The sequence below is a fragment of the Magnolia sinica genome, chromosome 17 (genome assembly GCF_029962835.1).
Source record: "Magnolia sinica isolate HGM2019 chromosome 17, MsV1, whole genome shotgun sequence".
NCBI classification, from domain to species: Eukaryota; Viridiplantae; Streptophyta; class Magnoliopsida; order Magnoliales; family Magnoliaceae; genus Magnolia; species Magnolia sinica.
This window is the reverse complement of record NC_080589.1, coordinates 61,106,114-61,129,886: the sequence shown is the minus strand read 5'-3', so window position 1 is coordinate 61,129,886 and position 23,773 is coordinate 61,106,114. Positions and strand designations below refer to the sequence as shown.

Sequence of the window (23,773 nt, the reverse complement as noted above, 5' to 3'; positions counted from 1 at the left end):
TTGCGAGATACACTGGCTTTGGGGTTCCTCCCATCAGGCCTTCTCTGGTCCATCTTGTTCATAAAAGTGTCCACGACCCACTCTACGTCAAATTCACGTTAATTCTCTGTTTAAGTGCACAGTCGTCATCCAAACCGTTAAAATAATGTGTACAACAAGTCAATACTTTTGAGTATGTGTATATCAAATAACTTTTTTTTCACCGGTAAGAATAAGACGGGTAGTCGAAGCCATGTGTATCAACCTTTAACTATAAATGCCCATATGCATACATAAAATCTCTCTCCCTTTCTTTTCTCCTCTTTTTCCTACCATTTCTTTCTTCCCATGCAACATCATCATTTGCAACAGCAGGACTGCCAGAAGCAGAGGCTCTCCTGAAATGGAAAGACAGCCTCTCACAAGCACAAGCTCTCCATTCATGGTCGATTCCTGCTGCTAATGACAGCACCAATGCAATATCTCCATGCAAATGACTGGGATCTCATGCAACAGCCTTGGAAGAGTAATAGAGATAAGCTTACCAAGTGCAGGCTTGCAAGGTAAGCTTGATAACTTGAGCTTCCTGTCATTTCCAGACCTCATTCATCTCAATCTCAGTGGCAACACTCTCACCGGAACCATCCCAGCCCATATTGGCACTCTTTACAAACTCATGTCCCTCGATCTGTATGCAAATAGTATAAGTGGATCAATACCCCTGGATATAGGGAATCTTGTGAATTTGAATGAGCTAGACTTGTCCAAAAACTACCTCGATAGTTCCATCCCTTCCACTTTAGGAAATCTGACAAAGCTTTCCATCTTGTACCTGCACCAAAATCGAATCTCTGGCTCCATTCCACCACAGATGGGGAATCTGCAAGATCTGGTTACGTTGACTGTGTATCAAAACAATCTGACTGGTCCGATCCCTCCAGCCTTGGGTAATTTGAGAAAACTTACAGTATTGTTTCTCTACAGCAATCAAATTTCTGGTTCAATTCCTCCACAATTTGGGAATTTAATGAATCTCGACAATCTTGATCTGTCCGATAACATTCTAACAGGTTCTATCCCTTCCACTTTAGGGAACTTGACAAAGCTGACAGTCCTCTACCTCTTTCAAAATCAAATTTGTGGTTCAATTCTTCCACAATTAGGGAATTTAATGAATCTCAACAAACTTGATCTGTCCAATAACATTCTAAAAGGTTCTATCCCTTCCACTTTAGGGAACTTGACAAAGCTGACACTCCTCTACCTCTTTGAGAATCAAATTTCTGGTTCTATTCCTCCAGAACTCGGGAATTTAACGAGTCTCAATGAGCTAGCACTGAACCAAAACAATCTGATTGGTCCGATCCCTCCAGCTTTAGGTAATTTGGTGAATCTCGACAATCTTGATCTGACAAATAACAGTCTAGCAGGTTCTATCCCTTCCAGTTTAGGAAACTTGACAAAGCTGACAACCCTCTACCTATCCTACAATCAAATTTCAGGTTCTATCCCCTCCACTTTAGGAAAGTTGACCAAGCTGACTATGTTGTTCCTTATTGACTGTCAATTATCTGGTTCCTTGCCTCAAGAAATGACAAACATGACAAAGTCTTTCTAAACTCTACTTGGGTGACAACAACTTCTCTGGATACTTGCCTCCGTTATGTCATGGTGGATCTATTCAAAAATTCACTGTGCCAAACAACCATTTCACTGGTGAGATCCCGAGGAGCTTCAGAAACTGCACCAGCTTAAAAAGAGTTCTGCTCAATGGAAACCGACTCACTGCAGATGTATCGAAAGCCTTTGGTGTATACCCGCATCTCACATATGTGGACGTCAGCGACAACATGCTGTTTGGTGAACTCTCACCGAACTGGGGAGAATGCCAAAACCTAACGGAGCTCCAATTCTATGGGAACATGATCACCGGTAGAATTCCTCCAGAGATTGGGCAGTTGACACAGCTAGGTGTGCTTGGTCTTTCTTCGAAACAACTAACAGGATAGATTCCAAAAGAATTTGGGAGTCTGACTTCTTTGTTCAACTTGAGTTTAAATGATAAGCAACTTGTTGGTCAGGTACCCCAAGAGATTGGAAACCTATCCAATTTGGAGGTTCTTGACTTGTCAATGAATCACCTAAGTGGTCCAATACCACCTCAATTAGGAGATTGCTCCAAACTCTAGTATCTGAAATTGAGCAAAAATGCTTTGAATGGAAGCATTCCATTTCAGATTGGTAACCTTGTATACCTACAAGGCTTACTAGATCTAAGTTATAACTCCCTCAATGGAGAGATATCACCACAACTTGCAAAATTGGTTATGCTGGAAAATTTAATTCTCTCCCACAACTTGATGTCAGGCTCCATTCCGCCTTCTTTTCAAGAGATGGTCAACTTGCAATCTATTGATTTTTCATAAAATTCTTTGGAAGGTCTTGTTCCCAACAGCAAAAACTTTCAAAAGGCTCCTGCAGAGGCATTTATAAATAATAAGGGCTTGTGTGGTGAAGTGCAAGGTTTGCGACCTTGCAATGCCTCTTCAATAAGTCATGGCGATGCGAAGAAAGACCATAGAGTTGTGATCCTCATTATTCTTCCGCTCTCGGTGGCCTTGTTTCTTTTGTTTGTAATCGTTGGCATTTCTTCCATTTATTACCAAAGAGGAAGAAATATAGATAAAAAGGTTCTCGAGAGGAGCATCAGAAATCCATTTTCAATATGGAATTATGATGGGATTGCTTTGTTCGAAGACATTGTGGAGGCAACAGAGGGTTTTGATGATAAATATTGCATTGGAATTCGAGGGTATGGAAAAGTTTACAAAGCAAATCTACCAATGGGTCAGGTAGTAGCTGTGAAGAAATTTCACCCACTCGAAGGAGGGTTTCAATCTGATAAAAGAAGTTTTAGAACTGAGATACAAGCATTAACTGAAATCCGCCATTGCAACATAGTGAAGCTTTATGGCTTTTGCTTCCATGCTCGATGCTTGTTTCTCATCTATAAGTACATGGAAAGGGGCAGCTTGGCAAGCATCCTATGCAACAATGAAGGAGCTATGTAGTTGGACTGGACTCGTAAGGGTGAAGATTATTAAAGGTGTGGCCCTTGCTTTATCTTACATGCACCATGATTGCACCCCGCCGATTGTCCATCGAGACCTATCAAGCAACAACGTTCTGTTGAATTCAGAACTTGAGGCCAGTGTCTCTGATTTTGGCACTGCACGATTGTTGATACCGGATTCATCCAATTGGACTATGCTTGCAGGCACTTATGGATACATTGCTCCAGGTTAGTAACTAATACATTCTCAACACTTAATAGTTTTATTATAAATTAGCCTTTATTTTTCTTAAGATTTTTTTAATTTTTGTTGCAATTATTTACTATAAAATTTGTGCATTAGTTACCACACTATTGTCAAATGAGGCAATCTAAGGCAACTGGAATATGAGAAAATTTATATTTGAAATTTTTTCCTCTCTCTAAGATTCCTTTATCCAACAACTATCTCCACATTTTATTTACTATAAAAATTGTGCACGGTAAGACTTAACCATGATAAACATTTACCAAACAAACTTTCACCACATTTTATCTACAACATGGGTCATGTTTCCAGATGATCTGGATTGATTAACATGCATATCAAGTTTAGAAGGGTGAGTTACAGGTAGTTAATAGATGATTGAAAAAGATCACGTCTTCTAGCCCATGCTAGTAAAGCTGAAAATGACGCATCAGGAAATGTGGCATCATGAAATGCTCTACCAAGATATCCCAGAGCATGAGCTTGGGCTTTCCCTGTTGTATAAGGGTTCCACAACTCTAAGATCCAGGCTATCTCACACAATGAATGCCCCACACAACAAAAGAAGTTTCTAGATTGGAAAATCCTAGCCATTGAATCTATGGTCTTTCTTTGTTGAATGTGCACAATTACCTTTTTTTTTTTTTCTTGATCGTTTATCTGTTGGCCACTAAAATGGTTAGGATTTCCAATTAGAGAATTTCCAATGCATGAGCCATTCAAATTGGGGCCCACCATGTCAATGGTTTGGATCTTGGAACTATTGACCTCACTAGTACAGACATAAAACCTTAGATACTCTTGACCACGTTTGTTGGTTGTTTCCTTAGATACTCTTGAGACTAGTTTGTTGGTCCACAATATTGGTACAGGTAATTATGCTAAATACAACCTTAACTATACACGCCATTAAAATCTCTAGTACACACATGCCAACTTCTCATGCATCTGGGAAATCTGAGGCGTACATAAAAATAATTAAGCTTGTTCCATTATCAGGCAGGCCACCACCACATCAAAACAATGGACAATTTTGAGAAAAAAAACAAATTTAAAAAAGGGCAATAGTATGCATTCAATGTATGAATGTGGCATACCTAATGATTGGACGATCCCAACTTCCTAGCCAGAGATCATCAGAAAGTTTGGCCCATGTTATGCTCCTCCCAGATGTGCCAAACACGTCACTTGGCACATGCTCAGTTTGTAGAGATGCCTTGGGATTAGCAAGCACAAAAGCCTAGAAGATATGAAACCTAGATTAAGAAACCCAGGTTAGTTTGGTATATGGATAAGAGTTTATCTATTGATGATTATCAAAGAATAAAGAATCTGATTGTTCAATCTTCTATCATGTAGAGCTTGCATATACAATGAGGGTGACTGAGAAATGTGACGTCTATAGCTTTGGTGTTGTGGCACTTGAAGTGATGATGGGAAGGCATCCTGGGGAGCTCATCTCCTCTTTGTCATCACCAAATAGAGAAGATATACTGCTAAAGGATATGTTCGACCAACGTCTCTCTGATCCGATGGCAGAGGTTGCACAGGAAGTCATATTTGCAGTGTCCATGGCCCTTGCATGCATTCAGCCGGATCCTGACTCTCAGCCAACCATGCACCATGTGGCTCAGGAGCTATCTGTTAGTGGGCCTTCTTTCTCTCTAGAGCCATTCCATGCACTTACATTTTGTCAACTGATGAATCTCAATGTATAATTGGGTGTATGAAAATTAGTGAGGCTGTGGGCGTGTAGTGGCAAGAACATTATTGTTGTGTTTATTGCATGAAAATAATCAATCACGGAGGTGTTTTTCTTGCTATGACGCGTACATAGTTCAGTGTGTGGAATTGATGTTTATATAGAATATATATTTCTAGGATTGGTGATAAAAATCCAAATGTAATAAAAGTAGGTTGAAAGAATAAAGATGTTTTCTTGTTTGGTGGTTATCTTCTAACCGAAGGTTTTTACGCCCAAGAATTTACCTTATAGGGATTGTAATCCTTTTCTGTGATACCAATTGTGCACTAATGTATCATCAAAAGTAGATGAATGGGTTCATTTATCTGTGAAAGTAGGCATAGACAGTGGCTTCTTTAAATAGAAGAAAAAAGAACTTCAGTTGGCCTTGTTGCAACTTGCAACCATCTTCTTTCTCCTTGTTTGGAAGTCCTTCAATAAAATGATTTTTTTTTTCAGAGGAGAGCCCTCATCCTTCCCCATGTTTGTTTGATGTGTATGGAAAAGGAGGAGACGATTGATCACCTTTTCATCCACTGTCCATTTGCAACTAAGTATGGGATCACTTCTTGTTCTCCTTCAATATTTGTTGGGTGATGCCGACATTTGTCGGTTAGAAGTTATTGCTAGAGTTTTGTTTTTTTTTTTTTTTTTGGTTTTTTGTTTTTTTGTTATGTTGTTATTAGTACATGCCCCATTATTAGTACACCCCACTTGGGAATTGATACCAAGACCTCAGTTCAATACGGGGTTATCACCACTCAGTCTACCACTTGAGCTATGGATCGGTGTGTAAGTTATTGTTAGAGTTAATAGGCTTGTTTCAGTTCGGAAGATGTATGCTTCTTAGGGTTGCTACTCTTCCTTTATGGTTTCTTCTTTTTTGTTGCTCTTTTTTGCTTTGTGCAAATTTTAATAAAGTTTGGTTATCTTTCAAAAAAGTTTATTTACTTATTTATTTATTTATCATTTTTTAGAAATGTGGGAGCACACTACCTGCAAATTTTATTAATAAGATTTATAAAAATTAAAATTAAAATTTAAAAAAAAAAAAAAAAAACCCTAGCAAGATGCGGACAAGGACCAAGACCTTTTCAAGTGACCTATACAACATATGGGATCATTTACCATCAAAATATACAAAGAAATCCCAATCTCAATCCAAACACGACACAAACAAAAGGAAAATATGCAACAACATAGAGTTTGGAGCCGAACCAATAGACCAAGAAGTAAGCAAAACAAAGACCAATGCGCAAGAGGCAGGAGCTTCCCACAAGGTGCAATAGGTCGTGAATTCAGGCTAGGACTGCACTGACAACTTCTTCCAACCTTCAACAAAGATTCAAGACTTACACTTAATACCTACCAACACCATAAGGCAGTTGCTGAAGAGAAACCGTTGTTGTAGATACTGCTGACGGCGAGGGACATCAAAATGTTGAAAATCTTGCTATTGATAATGAAGCTGAAGAAATAGGCTGCTTTCTTCTTCTTCTTCTTGTGCTTCTTCTTCCTCATTTAATAATGTGAAGTTGTTGGACTACTGTCTATAGCACAATTTTATTATTATTATTATTATTATTTTTGCAAGGAAAACTAAACATCCCACTCCAAAATCCTATAGACCTGAACAGAAATCATACAATCCAGGGGACTAGGACAATTTAGGGGACCAAGATGGAGCAATCAAAAGAAATCCATGAGAGAATAGAGCAGCTGCTGCTCTGCCCAGAGAATAGACTCAATCATCCTCTAACTGGCCATGACAATGAAGAGAAGATCTTGTGATCTGCTGCAGGCTCAACGAAACCACCAAACCATTATAGACAAACCACTACTGCCAAGCTACATAGACAATCCACTATAGCCAAACAACACCAATTTAGCCATGCCATCACCATCAAGACCCAACAAAACAGAAAAACACCATCCACTATATGTTGTTACTTTCATTGAAAATGTGGGAGATTTGGGTGGTTTATACGTGGTTGTTATTTGTATAGTTCTTCTAACACATACCAAACCTTCTAGGTTGGAGGAGCCCGGGGCCGTTTATGAGTCTGTCAACAATGACTTTTGAGTTACATTGGATTATAACAATCTTCACCCCGAATTGTTTCCATAATTTTATTAGGCTGTTAAACAGGGCCTTGGCCTCCATGGTGGTTGGTCCAAGTGGCAACTGGCCATACCCACTTCTAAGGCTTGCGCATAATGAATAGGGCTCTCAGGCACTTGGGTTTGGGTTCATTCCTAGAGAACTGGTTTGATGATTTGGGTCATGCAGGCTCAACGAAACCACCAAACCATTATAGACAAACCACTACTGCCAAGCTACATAGACAATCCACTATAGCCAAACAACACCAATTTAGCCATGCCATCACCATCAAGACCCAACAAAACAGAAAAACACCATCCACTATATGTTGTTACTTTCATTGAAAATGTGGGAGATTTGGGTGGTTTATACGTGGTTGTTATTTGTATAGTTCTTCTAACACATACCAAACCTTCTAGGTTGGAGGAGCCCGGGGCCGTTTATGAGTCTGTCAACAATGACTTTTGAGTTACATTGGATTATAACAATCTTCACCCCGAATTGTTTCCATAATTTTATTAGGCTGTTAAACAGGGCCTTGGCCTCCATGGTGGTTGGTCCAAGTGGCAACTGGCCATACCCACTTCTAAGGCTTGCGCATAATGAATAGGGCTCTCAGGCACTTGGGTTTGGGTTCATTCCTAGAGAACTGGTTTGATGATTTGGGTCAGGCTGGATCTAATCAGGTTTGGGTTGGGTCCGGGTCAGGCCAAATAAGTATATTTTTATACTATTGGGCCCACTTATTGAATGGCTTAGTAATGCAAGGGCATTTTTACATCAGACTCGAGTGGGGTGGCCTGTGGGATGCAGGGCATACGTGGGGTGGGTGGCCCGTGTGAGGTGAGTGGCTCGTGTGAAGTAGAACCCATGTGAAGTGGGGCCCAAGAGGGGGGTTCGGCCAAGGTCCTAACTCATGGAATGTGGGGCCTGAGCTATGAGATAAAGGGATTGATTCGCCGTGTTCAACAAGGCCTTGGCCTTCATGCTGGTTGGTCCAAGTGGCAACTGGCCATACCCACTTCCCCATCTCCCAGACCTGCTACCCGCCCTTTGAACACCCCTCTATAACCCATTCCAGAAACCTTCCTCCATTATGGTGAACCAAATCTGTTTCAAAACCCAGCTCTGCCATTAACCATCCAAAAACAAAAAACAAAAAACACAAATAGACATGAATGGCAAAAAAAAAAAAAAACAACCTCAAACCTTCCGCGAACACCCCGCTCTGTTCCGCCCCCACCTGCAGATCAGACAGTGCTCCTCTCGCACCAGCGCTCCCTTCTCCCTCTGTCTGTGGACCAGACCTGCGCTCGATCTCTTGCCCGGGAATCAGGACTGGACCGGACCAAAACTCTTACAAAAACCCTCTTAGGCCACTCTCTCTTCTCAGATTACAGCAACAACTAAAAAAAACTTTTGATACTCTGCAGGATTATCATCTTTGGGGCACCTCACATAGAAATGCCCACGTTGAAACTTTCTAGTGGCCCACCTCATGTTTATATGCCATCCAAAACCGTTAATAAGTTGATTCTCACATGCATGAAGGGAAACACCAATATCAGGCTGATCAGAAACTCTTGTGGCCCGGAAGTTTTCAATGGTGTTTGTTCAATCACCGCTGTTTCTTCTGGTGTGGCTCGTTTGAGATTTGAATCTGCCTTATTTTTTAAATCACGTCCTAAAATGGGCAAACACAATGGATATAACACAGACATCAATTAGCATCGGATGCCACATTCTTGTGCCCCAGCATACAAGTCGCCCTTTAGACAGAAGTTCTGTTCATTAATTGGACATTAGAATAATCACAAGTACTGGAACATCCCATATGCAGGGGCACAAGCAATTCACATTATGAGTACTTTTGGTGATTTTGTAGAAGCAGAGATGGCCGTTGGAAATGGTGGGCCCAGCTACATGCGAGAGAGCATAAATTAGGGAAATTTGGTAGCTCACCAAACAAAATTAAGCTGTCTTTGGATAGACATTGATTAGCTATTGATTTGGCTAACAGTAACAAATCAGTATTAGTTTATCTTAATATGGAAATCCAGGAAATTTTAGTTGTGCATAGTACATAAAGATCAAGGGATTTAGATGGCTTGACTATCAGAGAGGCCATAGTTGAGAATAATAGAATATTAGGATCTTCCTCTTCTTACACCTTAATTTAGAAAATTAGATGGGACTTTGTTTCTGACTTATGTGTTGGATTGGAGACCTAGCTTTATTATATAGTTGCTGGGGTGAAGAGAGTTTGAAACCTATCATAACTCTCTCCCATGGCTCCACATTTTCTTATACTTTTTTTTTTTTTTTTTTTTTGGGTTTGCTTGTTAGTACACACCCATGTCAGTACACACACTCCATGTTAGCCACCCCCGCTAGGGATCGATACCAAGACCTCGAGTGTTGAAACGAGATATCTCCACTTGGTCTGCCACTTGAGCTATGGATCTAGGTTATCCTAGTTAAACCCAAATAGCTCTACATATCACAGATATAGCACTCCAACCCCTTATGCATGCTTACACAGATATTCTGCGAGAATCACAATGAAGAGGGGTCCACTGGTTTACCCGATCACACAATCCAACTATCAGGGCAATCCAGACCATTGATCAATATGGCCCACCTTATAGAGTTCTTATATTCTCTCACTTGGGTTATATTGAACAATGTCAATGATTAATCTGTAGAAAATACTTTTGAATAATTAATTTTGATTTTAAAGAAACATCCAAATTAACACCAATGCAACTGTTGGATAATACGAATAATACTATTCAATCTGGTCCATCAAGAATATCAGCATCAAATCGCGGTAGTCATCGCAACATTTAATTTAGGCGAAATGAAACTAAGCGTAGTCACGAAGGCATTCAACCTTAACGACATATATCAGAAACTAGGAATTGTGGTATAAGGATTACACACGTAGTGTAATGATGTATATTTATCCTTAAGAGGTCCTGAAGCTTTCAAATATCTCCAACAGGACATGACTGTAGTTCTGTTTACTCAAATTCAATTGCACATGCTAAATGAGAAGCATAAATAAAACTTTATATCAAAATCATCAAAACTGTATAAAATGAGATCTCCTGAATATTTGTGAAAATCAAAGTACGCTCAACTCCCATTAACCAAAAACATCTGTAGAATCAATGACTTCTATGGATCTCACATGCTCCTGAAATGGTATGATAGGGAGCTCTTTAGTGAGCGGATTAGATGAACTTTATGGAGACTTAATGATTTTGAACTTTTTTCTTTACAACAAGATATTTAATTATTTTTTTCATCTTCAAAGTCATAAGACATCTCATCTTTAAAGTCGTAAGATATTTAATGTCGATACATCTCGACCTTGATGAATGCTTGTTGTTACTAAAGAAGGAAATTGCAATTGAATTGTCGCAAAATACTCTCAATGGTTTCGGGATATGCTCTAGTACCCGCAAACCTAAGAGGAAACTCTGTAACCATAATGCCTGATTAGATGCCTCGTGACAGGAAATGAATTCAGCTTCTATGTTGGACGAGGCTATAGTAGATTGTTTCACGCTTTTCTATGACATAGCTCCTCCAACCATCATGAAGATGTATCCTGAGGTGGACTTCTTGGTGTCAACGTAGCCTGCGAAATCTGGGTCTGAATATCCAATCAACTCCAATTAATCAGATCTTCTATATATGAGTCCGAAGTCCTTTGTTCTTTATAGATATCACAATACTTTCTTTGTAGCTATCCAATGTTGCATTCTTGGATTACATAGTATCTCTTCAACATTTCAATAACAAAGGCAATATCCGGTCGCGTACAAACTTGAGTATATATGATGCTCCCTATTACTGATGCATACGGAAATCTCTTTATTCGATTCTTTTTCAAATCATTTTTTGGACATTGAAATACACCAATTACAATGAGCAATTGTCCCGAAGCATAATTTTGCATGCCATACCTTTCGAGTACCCTATTAATATAGGCCCTTTGTGACAGGCTGAGCAGTTCACATGATTTGTCACGGCGAATCTTACATTAAAGGCGTCACCAAGATCTCTCATTTCAAATATTTGAGATAAGGATTTCTTGGTGTCACTTAACATCCTAATGTCACTGCTAGCCAACAAAATGTTATCAACATACAAAATCATCATAACGAACTTACTCCCACTGATTTTAGTTGTGCATAGTACATAGAGATCAAGGGGTTTAGATGGCTTACCTATTTGAGACGCCATAGTTGAGAATAATAGAATACCAGGATCTTCCTCTCCTTACACCTTAATTCAGAAAATTAGATGGGACTTCGTTTCTGACTTATATGTTGGATCGGGGACCTAGCCTTATTATATAGTTGCTGGGGTGAAGAGAGTTTGAAACTCATCACAACTCTCTCCCACGACTCCACACTTTCTTATCCTAGTTAAAGTCAAATAGCTCTGCGTATCACAGCTATAGCACTCCAACCCCTTACGTATACTTACACATATATTCTGCGAGAATCACACTAAAGTAGGGTCCACTGGTTTACCCGATCACACAGTCCAACTATTAGGACAATCTAGACCGTTAATCAATAAGGCCCATCTTATAGAGTTCTTACAATTAGTAGCTTAAGTGGCAAAAGTTAGTTTGGTAACATGTTATTTAAGAGGTGTCGAATACTTTAAAATGACTGATATACTTGAGCTAAAACAGATTGCTTTAAAAAAAATAATAAAAAAATAAAAACTTTTGAGTAGAGAATGACTGAAGTTGTTCTCAATTGTCCTCGATAAAAGCCCATAGCTAAAGGGAGCACCTCCACTGTTGTGATCCACCTGTGCCCTCCTCCATAACTTCTCTCTTCCCTCTCTTTCCTCCCTCTGCATCTTCATCCCTTCTTCCTTTTGTTTCATGATTTTATTTATTTATTTATTTTAGTGGTTTTATTCAAAGGTAGTGGAGATTGAATGGTTACAATTGCTATGGTTTAGGGCTTTTTAATGGTGGAATAGGGAAAAGAAAAATCAAGGTGGGAATGGTGAGGTTGAAGGAAAAACTTCTCCTTATTCATGCTAGTGTTAGGTTTCGATCTGAGGATTTTTTTTTGTTCTTTTTGGCTAGTAAGTGTAAGTAGAAATCAAGATAGCCATCGAAGGCATGACTAGCTAAAGCAAAATTACTTGTGTTCCAAATGCCATCTTAAAGCCTTTTTTTTTTTTTTGAAAGGCAGGAGCACACCACCTGGATTTCATTGATCAGAAAGATGCTATACAGAGAATGGGTGGGCACCACAAAATAACTGGGCCTCACCAAATTTTAAATCTCATTCCGGCAGCAACCAAAGACAAAAAGCTGGCCTGCCTATCATATTTATACAAAGAGGGGCCCTTAAACTTTTCTGAAAGAATCCAAACCCGTTTTATCCAAAAGGTAGTGGCGCTTGACGAGCCTGGGGAGATCAAAAACATCCTATTGGCTTTGTGATAGACTTCCCTGTTTAGCTAATCTGTTGACCGGACCGTTAGCCTCTCTAGCCAATCCATCTTAAAGCCTAAGAAAGTAGCTAGTTTTCGCAATCAAAATCATGCCTATGCCCCATCTAAAAAAATTAACATTTTCCTCACAAAATAAAGCAGTGTAGTTGAGTATTACCCAGGACCAGGGACATAAATTCATTGTATAACAAGTTGGTGATAATACAGGTGTGACCTTTAATTCATGATCAAAGTGCATTAGTGAGATAAGTGGCACCATTCACCATGCACTATATTCTTTTTAATAGAATATTCATAACTTTCTATTGGTGTTATTTGGGGACAAGCACATGGTGTGGGTGATAGGAAGCATTGGTCGGTGCTCAATGGCCCCATCATCTTGTCTACATTTTATCAAAGTTGTCCATTTATTTTGCCCAATCATTTTTGAACGTAATCCGAAAAATGAGGTACATCCAAATATTAGGTAGACCACACAAGAGAAAACAATGGTGATTAAATGCCTATTATTAAAAACTTCCTAGGCCTACTGTAATGTTTATTTTCCACCAAACCTATTGAATAGGTCACATGGACCTGGATGAAGAGAAAACACAAAGACCAAATTGATCTAAAACATTTGTGCGCAAGAATGTTTTAATGGTGAGAGTTCAATCATCACTGATTTGTGCAGTGTGGTCCATCTAAGATTTGAATCTGCCTCAATTTTTTGGGCCCATGACCTAAAATGATTTGGAAAAATCAATGGATGGCATGGATAAAATACTTACATTATGTTGGACCCTTCTTTTTTGGTAATACCTTAATGGTTGTTACATTGACCGTGGGGCCCATCTTGATATATATTGTATATCCATGCGGCTTATCAGTTTTCCCAGCTTATTTTAGGGCATGGTCCAAAAATTGAAGCAGATCCAAATCTTGAGTGGGCCATATCATGACATGGAACGGTGGTCATCAAGAAGTTAGTAATGGTGGCATTCAATCCCCACTGTGTGGTACACTAGAGAGTAGTATATGCTTCGTTTTTGGGATGATATTTTAACATGAGCTAGGAAACCAGATGAACAGCATAGATATACAACAAATACATCGAGGTGAGTGCCATGGTTACAGTAACACCTATTGAGAAGTTAATCGAGTAACACCTAATCGGCTTGCTTTCAGAGGGAGGCAGATTTTTGCCAAAGGGGTGTTACCTGTCCATCCATTTTAGTTGCTTATTTTATTACATGCGACCAAGAATGAGGCGGATCCAAAACGCAGGCTAATATTTGTGTGTTTTCCCTTCATCCCATGTAAACAATTTGGATGGCATACGAACATGAAGGTGCAGCCCACCGTAGGCATTTCTTTTCCTAATTTCCCCTTTCATGTTGCTCAATTGAGTTTTCAATCCACCTCGTTTTTGGTAGTACGTCGTAAAGTGAGCGTACAAAATAGATGAATGGGGGTGGATATCTCACAATCATCACAGTGGGCTCCACCTAGCATCTCAAACTTACTAGGAAAGGCTTTGGAAGGAAATCCACGTCACTTTCAAAGCCCAAAGCACGGCTGGGGCCGTCAATGAGCTAGGCCTGAGTTGCCCTCAACCCATATTTTGAACTGTTTTGAGCCAAGGCGTATTCAAAATTTGGATTATGGTAGACCCGAACCCAACCCATTGACAGCGCACCTAGGTACTGTGTTGATGTGGCAAAGTCACACAATGGCTACCATCGATCACATGACAGAGGTGTTAGGGCAACTCTGTGTTCGTGGTAGTAATCCACTCCCGGTAGGAGTTGAAATTCGTAATCACATCGATCGCATGGTGATACCGGCAATGAACCATATGATCACGCCTGAGGAGGTGAGATCTAGCGACGATGAGATCGACGACATGATCCTTCAATATCTTGGGAGATGTGATGATCAGGTAGAATAGGCAGATCAAAAATTCAGGATGAAGGTCAATCTTTCTGGCTTCAATGGTCAATTTTATATTGAGGATTTCCTTGATTGGATTTTTGAAGTTGAGCGAATTTTCGATTATATGGAAAAAAAATAAAAATAAAGAAAAGAAGGTTAAACTTGTGACTTACAAGTTAAAGAGCGGAGCTTCAGCTTGATGAGAGCAACTTCAACTTGAGAGGATGAGACAAATGAAAGCACTAATTCGTAAGTGGCCACGAATGAAGTAATTTTTGCACGCACGGTTCCTCCCTCGCAATTATGATTACATATTGCTCCAATAATTCCAAAATTGTCAGCTAGATAGTTGATCAATGAGAGATTATTTAGAGAAACCCTATTGTTTGTCTGCGAGAGGCGACTTGGTTGAGAAGGAGTCACGATAGGCCATCGGATTCGTCACTGGCGTACATGTGGCCCATGTGGAAGCGGAAAACTAATCCAATACTTCTAAAATGGACAAGCAATATCTCGTAAACGAATGAGATTTCATCAAACACTTTGAGGAGACGATAGTGATGATAGCACTAGTAGAAAAGAAAGCGGATGTGGAGTCTGTGACCATTCCAAAAGCTGTAAAACCCATGTTGCAGGAGTTCAAAGCGATTATGCTTGTTGAACTTTTCAACGAATTATCCCTTATATAGGAGATTTGTCTTTCTTAAGTTGAGTTTATCTTCAATAACACAAGGAATCCATCTACCAAGTAGGCCCAATTTAAGGTTATGTATGCCCAAGTTCCTAAACATGCACTCGACTTGTTTCTATTGCCTAAACTATTTGGAATAAGTGTTGCAGCAAAGAATATGACAATTTGGCTAGCAACTATTTATGCTGATGTCTAGGAAATATTAGAGAAGCCTACTGCAAAGTATAAGGAAGATGCTTATAAATATCAGCACCCAAAATTGAATACGCATTGTAAACCAAGTCCATTAAAGAACTCGAGGAAGTTGAACACATATTATGAACCAAACTCGAAGATGAGTTTTTTTTTTTCAAGTGGATGGGTTTGATGCAGAACGAGGATCAAACATATTCCTAATGCATAGTTCAATTGGTAGAACTTTGCGGTCGAAATTCTGGCAGAAATTTCAAATTACTTGCTAACTGTTTTCTGTTAGTTTAGACATGTTAAAATACTGTTAGACGGGTCAAAATACTATTCTAGATTGCTTGTTGACTGATTTCTGCTAGTTTAAATAGGTCGAAATATTGTTCGATAGGTCGATAGATGGGGTCGACAGGTCAAAAATCACAGAATTTTTTATTTAAATCTCTGGATAGTTTTTAGTTGTTTCGACCTATCGACTAGATAACTTGATGACATGTCGATTGATAGTGGAAATTTACATATTTTTCAAAGTTTATTTCCTTATTTGATTAGAATTCTTTAATTACGTTTTTAAGATTTGTTTAGGGTTGTTTAGAGGGTATTAAACTATTTTTTTTTTTTTTTTTATATCATTCATTCAATTAACAAACTTTTGAAGATTATTTTTATTTTCTCTCATGGATTCGAGAAACCTCTTGTGGATTTAATAGTTCCCTGTATATTCAAGGTATATATCGATTGAGGAAGACGGTGATTGACCTCATCACGTGCTTCCCTGTGTCATGTTGGATACCCTTAACATAACTTATACGCTTAAGCAAAAAAAGATTGCTTTTCTATTAAAATGGAGTGCGATTGAAGGTGTTCGCAATAATCCTCAACAAAAGCCCATAGTTAAAGGAAAGACCTCTACTGTTGTAATCTGGCTGTGCCCTCCTCCATGACTTCTCTCTTCCCTCTCTTTCCTCCTTCTGTATCTTCATCCCTTTTTCATTTTGTTTCAATTTTATTTTATTTTTTTTTTGGTGGTTTTCTTCAAAGAAAGTGGACGATTGAATGATTACAATTGCAGCTTTTGGGGGCTTTTTAATGGTGGAAGAGGGGAAAGAAAATTTAAGATTGAAATGGTGAGATTGAAGAAGAAACTTCTCTTTTTAATGCTAGGGTTAAGTTTTAATTGAGGGTTTTTTTTTTTTTTTTTGGCAGCATGCTTGTTTACCAAATATACTTATCTTCAGTGGAAACCAAAATGAGCTACTGAAGGCATAATTAGCTGAAACAACACTATTAAAAAAGTAGTTTTCATAATAATAATATAAAAAAAAAAAAAAAAAAAAACACCATTTTGTTTTAGCCCTTGTCAAAACAATGTAAATTCTCCTAAAACCTCTGAAGTGCACACAACATGGGCCACCTGAGTCAGGCTGATTTTTGTACATTCACCTTGTCCTTGTTAGTTACACTTGAGCAATGGGTCTGACGGAAGATACACATCATGGTTGCTCCACACAAACCTATGGTTGGCATCCAAACCATTATTCCTTATGGGTAGCCAGCCTGAGTTGTGGATTTGGCTGATTTCTTTTGCCTCGAGGCCTAGACTCAGAGATAGAACCCGATGGATGGAGTGGATTTTACATATAGAAGTGGTGGGTCCCACTGCTCTTGGGTGTTTAATGCATTGTGTAGAACTGGTCTTGAGGATCCCACGTAACCAGGTGCTGTGGGACCATATAAAACCGGACTTGGAGGGATCCTATCTAAACCAAATCTTTGTAGGACCCTGTAAAACTGGTATTGTAGAGAGTCCCCACCTACAACAGGGGTAACATGGAGCCCGTGCAAGCAAAAAGTTGTGGGGTTTATTGTGTTGTGCGTGTGACATCCACTCTGTCCAGCAGTTTGGCCAGCTCATCTTAGGACATGAGAGCTCATAAAAGAGGCGGATCCATGACACAAGTGGTCCACCCACAGGAAATAGTGGTGATTAAATGCCTACCATTGAAACCTTTATAGGGTCAATGAAGTTCTGGGTCAAGCGAATACTAGGGTCTCAGCTGTATAACTTATCTTGTGAATAAAGTTATTTTTTGCTGAAAAAGAAGAAGCTAATATTGGTGTTTTCTGTTCATCACTGTTGGAATAACCTTATGAACAGCTGGATGCCATATAAACATCACATGTGTGTTTTGCGCCCCAATGTATGATGTGGTGATACAGTTGTGGATTTTGCCTCATTTTTCAGCTCATGGCCCAACTTGAGCTGGCGAAACTGAGGGTCCGGGGCTGTGAGTTCCCAATCGCGTGAGCCACTTGAGTGGATCAACCCCATTTTGTGGGCCCCTCATGAGTTGATTATCTGCTATTGATGCACGGTTCGGATGGGTGAGGTGTCCCACATGTGGGTGTCTTAAGCGGACATTGTTGGGCTGGGGACCCAAACACCAGCCAGTTAGCTGGTGCAAAGCTCTATGGGCCCACCACGATGTAGCTGTTTGTCTATTTTGTTAGCTCATTTTAGGTCAATGAGCCCAAAAATAAGGTTGTTCCAAACCTGAATTGGACCGACAGGAAAAGTTGGGATTGAAAGCTTATGTTGAAAACTTATTAGTGACTATTGGGTTGAAAGCATAGTGTTGAAAACTTATAAGGGATCACAAAAGTTATGAAGCAAGCTAATATTTGTGATTTTCCTTCTTCCATGTCTTGAGGTTTGGATCTGCCTTATTTTTGGGTTCATGCTCTAAAATAAGCTGGCAAAATAGACGGACGGCAAGGATACAACACATCCATCATGTTAGGGCCCACAGAGCTTTGACACCAGCTAGCTGGCTGATGTTGGGTCACCAGCCAAACCCGTCCCCCTTATACACAATGTGGGGGCCATTTCTGTAACAATTCCTGTATGTAGAAGTTATTCACTTGCACGGAAACTTCTTTATATCATCGTTTGGTCAACAGACAAATCCCATCTCTGTGATACACACCATGTGGGGCCCATTTCTGCAACACTTATTCGCGTGTACGATAAACTTGTTCACATCATCATACGTGGATAGCATTTTCAGCTGACCGTGTGGGGTCAACTGTGTTGTTTGTATGCCTTTCCACAAGCGCATGTATATTCGCTTGACCCAAAAGTCAGGTTGACTCCTATCATCAGGTGTGGTACAGGTTCCAAGGTTTTTTGTGGTGTAATATAGTTTTCTAAGGTGGCCCACCTGATGGTTGTATCACCTAGATTCTTGGTCATCTGGCCGAGATGGTGGTGGTACAAGTATTGTGAAGCTTGGATCCCAAAATTACCGCCGGGGCCTAACAATACTTAACTGCAACCAGCCACTTCAAAAAATGATAGAGGGATTTATAAAGTAGATTCTTCTTTGGTGAATTTAGGGCCCAATTGGATGCACTTAAAAAAAAAAAAAAAAAAAACCATTAGGCCCACAAATGAGGGAAACGTGACTCAAAAGTAGAGAGACAACTCTAAAGATAGAATCAAGGGCCCACTAGGAATCTCGATGCTCTTTGCAAAAGAAGAGACTTGACTAAAAAAACCTAAACTTTTGACCGAAAGCCATCTTGGAAATCTCCCAGCTCTCTCTCTCTCTCTCTCTCTCTCTCTCTCTCTCTCTCTCTCTCTCTCTCTATATATATATATATATTGGTAATTGTTAGTTGCATTAACCTATCGAGCAGGGTTGGCCCACAATGAGAACAGATGCCCCCAAAATCAGGGCAATCCAACTATTAGGTATTAGATCAAAACTGGAGTGGATCTAAAACTTTAGTGTACTGCACGAGAGAAAACAATATTGATACAGTGACTACCGTTAAACATTCATTTGGCCATCAAAGATACTTATCAGGATAAGTTTTTTTTTTTTTTAAATGTTACTTCATCCCATTAGGAATGACCTTATAAAGGGTTTAGATGGCATATAAACATCTAGGTGTAGCCTACGAAGGTTTCAATCGTAATAAAGTCTTTCCTCAGTATTCTATCTTTTATGGCCCACAAAAGTTTTGAATTTGCCTTATTTTTGGTCATATGTCCTAAAATGATCTCACAAAATAGATGAACGGGGTGGATTTCACACAAACATCATGGTTGACCCCTAATAGCATCCTAGCACGCTTACCAGGCACGATAGGCTAGCCCATGGCTAATGGTCCATGCTCTGTGGACCCCAACCTGGTGTACATGCCACATCCATGCTGTCCATATATTTTTTTCAAATAATTTTACAGTGCGATCCCAAAACTGAGGTGGATCAAAATATTAAGTGGGCTACTCAGTGTTGATTAAACTCTCACGGTTAAAATTTTCTTAGGGCTACAAAAGTTTTAGGTCAAGCTCAAATTTGTTTTTTGGCTTTATCCAGGTCCGATTGACTTGATCTATAGGTTGGATGTCAAATAAACATTGGAATGGGTCATATGAGGTTTTTAATGGTAGACGTTTAATCACTACCGTTTTCCCATTATGTGGTCCACCTGAGATTTTGATCTGCCTCATTTATGGGATAAATTATTAAAATAATGTGTAAAAGGGAATGAACGGTGTGAATAGTGGCTAGTGGTCGGTGGCTCCCACATAGCACCGACCACTAGCCACCTGGTCAGTGGCATCGTCACTTGCCAAATCGCGTACCCAGTAACCAACCGTATTGGACGCGGATTTCCTGAAAGTTGTTCGCAGTAACTTACTTCGCAAGGATGCAGGGTGGGGCCTGCCTCAATGGCTGTGAGAAATCCACCCCGTCCATCTATTTTTTTGAGCTCAATTTAGGACATGTGACTGAAAATTAAGTTTATCCTACACTCAAGTGGGCCACATGAGAGGAAACAATGGACATTAAATAAGCACCATTTAAGCATTCTTATAGCCATAAAAGTTGTGTATCAGGCTATATTTAAAGTGTTTTCACTTCATCCCGTTGGTAATGGCCTTATAAGCTCTGTGGATAGCATATAAACAATCAAGGTAGCGTAGGAAAGTTTTAATGGTAGGAATTATTTTTCCTCAATTTTGCCTCCTGTGTGACCCACTTGAGTTTCGTATCCATCTCATTTTCTGTCGCACGTCCTAAACTGAGCTCTCAAAATGGATGGACGAAATGGATTTCTCACACACATTGCAGTGGGCCCCACCCACCATCCTTGCGAGGAACTTCCCGCCAAAGGCTTTTCATGAAATCCGCATCCGCGTCTTACCCCCGCCCGTCTCCAGCTGGGAAAGGGCGGCAGCTTGGACGGGCCACGTGATGTGCAGGTCTTATTAACACCGTCCATCTTTATTTTTATTTTTTAATCATTTTAAGGCATAAACCTAAAAATGAGGCAGATCCAAGGCTCAAGTGGACTACAGTGGGGATTAAACTCTTACCTTTGAAAACTTGTTAGGGCCACAAAAGTTTTGGATGGAGCTGATATCTATGTTCTCTCTTACGTATCTTTACGAATAGGTTGGATGGAAAATAAACGTCACGGTGGCTCCTATAAAAATTTTGACGGTGAAAATTATGATCATCGCTGCTTCCTGTGGTGTGGTTTACTTGAGCCTTAGATCTGGCTCATTTTTGGGCTTATCCCTTAAAATGATACAAAAAATAATGGATCGACGGTGTGGATAAGAACCATATATCACAGTAGGCACTCAAAGCTGTTGCCTGTTCCCAGCTGGAGACGGCCGGGAGTAGGACGCATTCCGTGAGAATCCAGCAGCGGATTGCGTACTGATAGCGTATGTAGCGAGGTGGCTACCAAGGGTGCTTCGTTGGCCCCACATTATATATATATATATAGAGAGAGAGAGAGAGAGAGAGAGAGAGAGATCCAAATCCCAAGTGGACCACACCACGAGAAAGTAGCGGTAATTGAATGCCCACCATTAAAAACTTCGTAAGGCTCACTGTAATGTTTATTTGCCATCCAACCTGTTGATTAAGTCACACAAAGCTAGATGAAAAGAAAATGAAAATATCATCTTAATTTAAAACTTTTGTGCCCCTTATGAAATTTTAATGGTAAGTGTTCAATCACTACTCTTTCCTGCGGTGTGGTCCATATGAGATTTGGATCTTACTCATTTTTGGGGCTCATGTCGTAAAATAGTCTTGGAAAATGGATGGAAGGCATGAATAGGATGCATGTACATCATGATGGGGGGGCACAAAGCGGCATGAATAGGATGCATGTACATCATGATGGGGGGGCACAAAGCACCATCAATGCCCACCTCTCGTCCAATAATTTGGAGAGAGGCTCGGCACCTCGATTTCCTGCGGATCAGGAAGTAGGCGTGCTTAATGCTATTTGGGGCCAACCATTATGTTTGTGAGAAATCCACTATATTCATATGTTTTGTGAGATCATCTTAGGTGATACGACTAAAAATAGAGTATATTCAAAACTTGAGTTAGCCATACAATATGGAAAACTGGATAAAGCCTTCAGTACCATTGAAACTTTCTTGGGCTCCACCTTGATATTTATATGCCATCCAAATTGTTTATTAGCTCATTCCTATTGGGATAAAGTAAAATAAAAAGGAAAAAATAAAATAAAATTAGCCTCATAAGTGGCTTTTTATGGCCGAATGAATGTTTCAACTGTAGTCACTAAATCCACATTGTTTCTTGTCGTGCAGCACATTGGAGTTTTGGATCTACTCCAATTTTGGTCTAATGTACTAAAATGATTTTACAAAGCGGATGGACAGGTTAGATTTCTCACAAACATCATGATGGTCCCACCTAGCATTTGAGCGCAGTAACTTCCTGCGAAAGGCTTCTGTAGGAAACCCACGTCAGGAGACAAGTGAGTAGGAGAGTGTCTCTCTACGCAACATGCATAACCGAAACTCACACTCAAATCCAAACATAAATTAAGGACGTGTACTACCCTCGCTCGTCCCTAGCTATGAACGGGTAGTTTTGTTGGTGGGCCCACCGTGATGTATCTGTACATCCAAACCGTCTATCCCTTTTCTCATATTATTTTAAAGCATGAACACAAAAATGAGGCATATCCAACGTTCAAGTAGACCACACCAAATAATAAGCTTGGTTGCATTAAAATACACAAAGCATTAAATGTTAGTTGCATTAAATGCAAGAGGCATCTGTGGTGTGGTCCATTTGAGCGTTGGATATGCCTCATTTTTGTGTTCATGCCTTAAAATAATCTGAGAAAAGGGATAGACGGTTTGGATGTGCAAATACATCATGGTGGGCCCGCCCATAGAACTGCCCGTTTGACGCTAGGGACGGGCGGGTGTAGTACGCAATCCGCGTCCATAAATTAAACAATACGCCATATCCAATTTTCGACCTTGTTTGATGGGTCCCCTTTAGGTTATGAGATATCCCAGAAATCTGTCGTATACAAAACTCGGGTGGGCCATACCATCTAAAACCATTTGAAGACATACCTAAAACATATAAAAGTACTTGGTGGGGCCCACCTGAGTTTTGAATGCTACTAAAGTTTGGCCTGACCCCTCATCCAAGTGGGACACACACAGTGGATGGGCTGGATTTGTGAACCACATCTCAGTGGGCCCAATAAATGATCATGAATGCTTTCATGGAAGGGTAACCCCTCTCAACTATTATATGAGGTGTGGACCACCCAAGTCATGGATTGACTTGATTTTTAGGCCCATGGCTCACCATGGAATGGTGCATCTACTGATGGGGTAGATGTTCAACACACATCATGGTGGGGCCCATAGAACTCAACCTCATGGGAAGTTCCCATGAGGTCGACCTCATAGTGCCATTTCCCATATGTGTGTGTGTGTGTAAATAAATAAATATATATACACACACACATATACATACATACATACGCGCACACACACACATGACGAAATGCTCAACTGCGAACCAGTTCTCATGACAACCCGTGAGCAGTTTTTGATACGTGATGCAAATGCAAAATTTGAAACATTCATGTGATGAAGTGCTCCATAAAACCCTTAGGGCCCAACTTTTAACATGATCCGAAACTGTAGTGGATGCGGATTTCCGGCTGTGAAGTTCTTGCGCAAGGATGATAGGTGGGGCCCACCACCATGTTTGTGGGAAATATACTCCATTCATCCATTTGGCGAGCTCATTTTAGGACAAGCGACCAAAAACGAGTTGGATCCAAAACTAAAGTGGACAACACCAGAGAGAAAATTGGGAAACGAAATACCTACGGTTGAAACCATCCTGGGCTCCACCTTCATGTTTATATGCCATCTAAACCGTTTATAGGGTCATTACAACAGGGATTAAGTGAAAAAAACCTGAAACAAAGCTTTTATGGTCACAAGAATGTTTCAAAGG

General features: G+C 40.0%; 3 protein-coding genes across 4 annotated transcripts in view; all 3 read left to right on the top strand.

Annotated features, from left to right (window-relative positions):
* LOC131231563 (uncharacterized) overlaps positions 1 to 23,773 on the top strand; it is a 97,049-nt gene that overhangs the window by 43,759 nt on the left and 29,517 nt on the right. The window contains exon 3 of one of the 2 annotated variants that reach the window (XM_058227794.1): positions 5,108 to 5,419. The exons of the other annotated variant lie outside the window; for it this stretch is intronic. The gene's annotated coding sequence lies outside the window, so the exon portion shown is untranslated. Of the gene's footprint in view, positions 1 to 5,107; positions 5,420 to 23,773 lie in introns of those variants that run through there. 2 annotated transcript variants of the gene reach the window in all.
* Positions 473 to 1,988, top strand: LOC131230558 (probable leucine-rich repeat receptor-like protein kinase At1g35710). The gene is made up of 3 exons (XM_058226462.1): positions 473 to 926; positions 1,143 to 1,481; positions 1,771 to 1,988. The coding sequence occupies exons 1-3, from the start codon at positions 473 to 475 to the stop codon at positions 1,986 to 1,988; spliced, it is 1,011 nt and encodes a 336-aa protein (XP_058082445.1).
* Positions 1,597 to 5,252, top strand: LOC131231565 (MDIS1-interacting receptor like kinase 2-like). The gene is made up of 2 exons (XM_058227798.1): positions 1,597 to 3,280; positions 4,659 to 5,252. Exons 1-2 carry the CDS (start codon positions 2,950 to 2,952, stop codon positions 5,015 to 5,017), a joined length of 690 nt encoding a protein of 229 aa, XP_058083781.1. The 5' UTR covers positions 1,597 to 2,949; the 3' UTR covers positions 5,018 to 5,252.